The sequence below is a fragment of the Montipora foliosa genome, chromosome 6 (genome assembly GCF_036669935.1).
Source record: "Montipora foliosa isolate CH-2021 chromosome 6, ASM3666993v2, whole genome shotgun sequence".
Lineage (NCBI taxonomy): Eukaryota > Metazoa > Cnidaria > Anthozoa > Scleractinia > Acroporidae > Montipora > Montipora foliosa.
In genome coordinates, this window is record NC_090874.1 from 61,433,856 (window position 1) to 61,438,855 (window position 5,000).

General features: G+C 39.3%; 1 protein-coding gene across 2 annotated transcripts in view; it reads left to right on the plus strand.

Annotated features, from left to right (window-relative positions):
- The window catches only part of LOC138008047 (glycine receptor subunit alpha-2-like), a 41,616-nt gene that overhangs the window by 34,037 nt on the left and 2,579 nt on the right, over positions 1 to 5,000 (plus strand). For both annotated transcript variants that reach the window (XM_068855228.1, XM_068855227.1), the window contains exon 8: positions 1,300 to 1,464. In XM_068855228.1, coding sequence (XP_068711329.1) covers positions 1,300 to 1,464 — 165 coding nt within the window. The remainder of the gene's footprint in view (positions 1 to 1,299; positions 1,465 to 5,000) is intronic.

Genomic DNA, 5,000 nt, shown 5'->3' on the forward strand with positions numbered 1-5,000 from the left:
TTCGAGTGCAATTTGGGATAAATGAACACGAGTAAATTTTTTCAAAGACGACCAAAATTTGTAGTCTTTGAAAAAATTTACTCGTGTTCATTTATCCCAAATTGCACGAGAAAAATCATGTGATTACTTATTAATAATATACATGAAAAAATTCGAGATGGTCAAGCAGAAGAAACGCACCCGTATCACGCAATCAGGGAAAAATTGCACGATAAATTGCGCCATCCAGGGCGTGCGCTTGATTTGAAAACATAATATTTGATTGCTTCTGACCGAACCCTATTGTTTATTAGCCAATCATGATCCAGAATTTCGATGTGTAATTTGCACTGGTAACTGGTATTACACTTTTTGCACTGGTGAATTACACTTGTTGAACTGTGTTACACTTGCGCCGCACTGCTCTCAGCCAATCAGAATCGAGTAATTTTTTCATATATATATATATATATATATATTATTAGGTGGGAAATATAGTAGATTTGGGTTCACACTGCTGCAGCAACAACCAAGGTTGTTAATCAATCATGGTTTGATGCTACTCTGATTGGAATGATTATAGTAAATGTAACTAAGAAAGTTACCACACAACAGGTGAGGGAGTGGCTGGCCCCCCACTTTTTATCCTACGGTGTTGTTTTCTTCCTAACCCTTTCTCCCTTCCCCTCACACTTCCATGATCCAAACCAAAATCTAGACATTTTCACTCAAGGCACAGGGTTACCCATTTGTATCCTATTCCTCGAGACTTCGTTATACCCCCGGAACGACCTATGCATTTATCTTCAATTCGGTGCCTCAACAATGAATTTCTTTTCTAGAATTATAACGCAAACTGCGGTGACAAACATGAAGCTAAATAAGAGCATAACTGAAATAAATTTTTAGGCGTTCAAGGCGTTTTTAAGAAACAGTAACACGTTAGTTCCACTGGGAGGTCCGACCGACATTGTAAAAGAAACTCTTTTTATTTTATTCGCCATCCTTAAATGAATACGTTAGCAGCGAAAAGCTCTTTTGTTTCGTTTCTTGTATATCTTTGTCAAGTATTGTATTATCTCCTTTTGTTAAAATGAAAATTAACTCACAAGGTACTCATATTGCTGTTACATATTTCATACATTTTAGCTAACGGTGCTTCTGAAGATGTATGTATGTTTAGACATACGAAATGTTAATTCACTAAAAATTATTTCAGTTATGCGTTTGTTTAGCCTCATGTTTGTCACCGCACTTCTATTTAAGATCAAGCCTCGTTGGCCAAATACGAAAAGTATCTAGAGTTTCTTTTCATTTTAGGTTTCCTATGTCAAGGCGGTTGATGTCTACTTGATCGTGTCGTTTGCCTTCATCTTTGCAGCATTAATGGAATACATCCTATTATTGTTAAACAATGGAGTGAATAAAAGAAGACGGATAGACAGAACGCTGAATAGTTACAACGATGACGTACACAAGGAAGCGGTAATTTCGCCTTTCCTTATTTGTTGTTGTTGTTGTTGTTGTTCTCTTTACTCTCTTTTCTTTCCTCTTGTATTTATGGCTTCTATACCACTTAGCCGTAATCTCGGCCAATGAGAACGCACACACACACACACACAGGAGCCCATGAGTAGGAACCTCCCTTTGCATTATATCCTTAGTCAATTTTTGCGCGTATCTTTCTATTTTTAGAACTAACCCTTTGTTGGAGACTCGCATTTACATCAATCTACATCGATTCGCACAATTTGCATACACTTTTTTTTTTTTGTCTCCCAATAAATTTATTCTGATTGGCCACTTTGAGCAGTTCTTGCAGAGCCAAGGAACTTCAAGTGTGGAAGGTTGACTTATCATTTATGGGATAGGAAGCTGCTACTCATGGTCTCTTGATACCCACCATCCACAAACGATACACAATATGGAGACAAGAGAAAAATTAAAATTTAAAGTAATCGATGTTGACTTCCTTGTGAGAAACTTGCTCTGTAGAGAAGGAGAACTCGTCAGTACGAAGCTGAAGCAATGACAACGACAATAGGGAGCTTAAGCAACGACAACGGCGACGGCAACGAGAACGTCATCTCAAAATATAAATTTGCGTTATTTCAATCGCTTCGGGATTATTTCAACGTGTTTAATATGACAAGGGTGTGGTAATTCCTCAAAGATGACACCAGTCGGAACGGCACTCCATTTTAGGAGAGAAAATGAAAATTTATCCTCAAGTGCTGACGTTCTTTATAAAACCAAAAACTTGCCTATTTCACGTTGTTGTTTTGCTGACGACGGCAACGAAAGGGACAAAAGTGAAAAACGAACGTGCAGAGCGTGCAAAAGCTATTGTTTTTATCCACTAAATATGCAAATTTGTGACGATCTCGTTGCCGTCGCCGTTGTCGTTGCTTAAGCTCCCTGTTGCTGTTTTGCAGACGACGGCAATGAAATGGACAAAAGTGAAAAACGAACGTGCAGAGCGTGCAAAAGCTATTGTTTTTACCCACTCAACATGCAAATTTGTGACGTTCTCGTAGCCGTCGCCGTTGTCCTTGCTTAAGCTCCCTGATCAAAAACAACAGAGAGATTTAGCACCACGTTTACGTGAAACGCGAATGGCATGAATTTCCCTCCATTTTGTTTGCGTTTACCGGCTGCCGCTTGGTGCTTGCCGTTTCTACATGAAAGAAAGGATTTCGCGTTTGCCGTACATATGAAAATTTCTTCTCGTTTTTCTTGTACTGCATAACAAGGTGTTTGCGGAAGAAAAGAACCTCAAAACCATTATCCCGTAAGTCAAACGAGGCAAAATTAGGTTTCATGGTTGTAGATCGTTTGTAACTGACTCCTTGCCGCAATTTTCTTCATGAACTCGCGTAAACATTCTGTTGACTCAGAAAACAGTTTCATTTTACATAAAAATGTTTAAAAAGACCCCAATTTTTTGTGTTAACAAAACACTCTAGGTTAAAATTTAAAAAGGAGTCCATTCCGAGTTGCCTTAGGTCACGCGAAGCCGGCTAAAGTCACAAGCTTCACTGAAACCTCCATCCACTACAAGGACACAGATACTTACAACTTCCTTCATTTCTCTTCTTTTCATCCTAAACACTGCACACTTGCTATCCCTTACAGCCAGTTTCTCCGCCGACTGTGCTCTAACGATGATGACTTCATGAGGAGATCTAATGAGATGCTAACATTTTTCTCCCTAAGTGGTTATCCTCGTGCTTTTCTTGAAAAGGATCTACGGAGGAAAAGAACTATCAACCGTCCTGATGCCCTACGCCCAGCTGAGCTGAGGGTCAGCACTATTGACAGAGTCCCTCTTCTTCTCACATACCACTCTTTGAACAAGCAAATAAAACTCTTTCTATTTCAGAGCTTCCGCATTCTATCAAGTGACCAAATGACCCGTCATATCTTCTCGCAACCACCTGTCGCAGCATACAAACGCGATCTCAACCTAAGAAACTTACTTGTACACTCAACTGACCACTGACGCACGTACTGATCACAGTGGCACGCGTGCATGTCCATGCTCCTTTTCCATCCATGGCCATTTTACCTGCCAGACCAGTAATCTTGTATACCGCATATCCTGCAACCGATGTCCTACCATTCTTTATATCGGTGAAACCGGACAGAATCTCAGGAGTCGTTTTAACGAACACTAACGAAGCATGCGGAACAACACCCCTGGTTTCCCTGTGGCCCAACATTTCAAATCAGCGGGCCACAGTATTTCAGATATCCGGATACGGGGTTACAGACGTACATACACATCTTTATTTATACTCGAATCAATTGGAGCTTGTTAGGACTCCTAGCATATACAGCTTATGTGTCGAGTTAACAAATAATTTATGAAAATTAGTTGAGAAGTAAGAGTATTCCAGTCAAAAATCGTCTAAAGAATAAGCGGAGAATTTACACAATAGAAAATTGAAAGGAAGTAAAATTAATTAAATGATATACGACTAAATAATAAAACTAAATAGTATGAAAACGAGAAGATTGAATAGAAATCTATGTACAGCATAAATAGCAATAACAACTATCGGATGTTATTTTTCCAATTTGAGATGCAAAATTTTTAATGGTGGGAGCAGTTCTTAGTTCATCCTGCAAGGAGTTCCACATCTTCGAACCGTAATACCTAAAAGTATGGAGTCCATACTTAGAGGTGCTTGCTCTTGGTAGAGTAAGCTTCGTTTAACCACGCAGATTACATTTATAACTTCTTAATGACAGAAGACCACTAAAAGGTGTTCTTTTAGCTTCGTAGTTGTATAGATGGCTTTGTATGTGAGTATGCTCATATCCTGAATCCTTCTATTTTGCAGGCTTGGCATATTTGCCTTTACTAGTAATTCGTTATAGGTACTAAGTTAAAAACACATCGCATAGCACGCTCGTTTAGCTTTTCGAGTTTGCCAGCTGCTGTTTGGCCACAATGCATCCATACGGTAGAGCAATAGGTAAAATGAGGTAAAATATAGGGTTTGCAGTCATGCCACGGTACAAATCTCCAACGGAAGAAAAGGTGAAATGAAGTTAATTTTCCTATTGGAAACTGTACATCCCGATGGACTTAACATTAATTTCAACTTTATTTTAAAATGACTTGATGCATGCGTTAGCGCGCGCCGCCATTTATCTGCGCGCTTCCTTCAGATTGCGTATTTCAAACGATTTTCTTCACACTGAAGAAGGGTTCTACACCCGAATCGTCTGTGATTTTTTTAAAAAAACTACTGACCCTTTTTGATATTTATGTTATATCACTCTACTTGTTTATTCACTCCATTTTACTGTAGTGAAACGTGAAACCGCAAGCCGACGTTTGCCGTTTCACGTAAATAGAGAGAATGCTCTAATACAGGTCAGCACGCCCTGCACTTGAGGTTAAATATTTTGATAACTTTCCTTGCTGTTGTCGTCCTGACAATGGGGAACTTAAGCAACGACAACGGCGACGGCAACGAGAACGTCACCCTGTACGAGCGTTTTTCACTTTT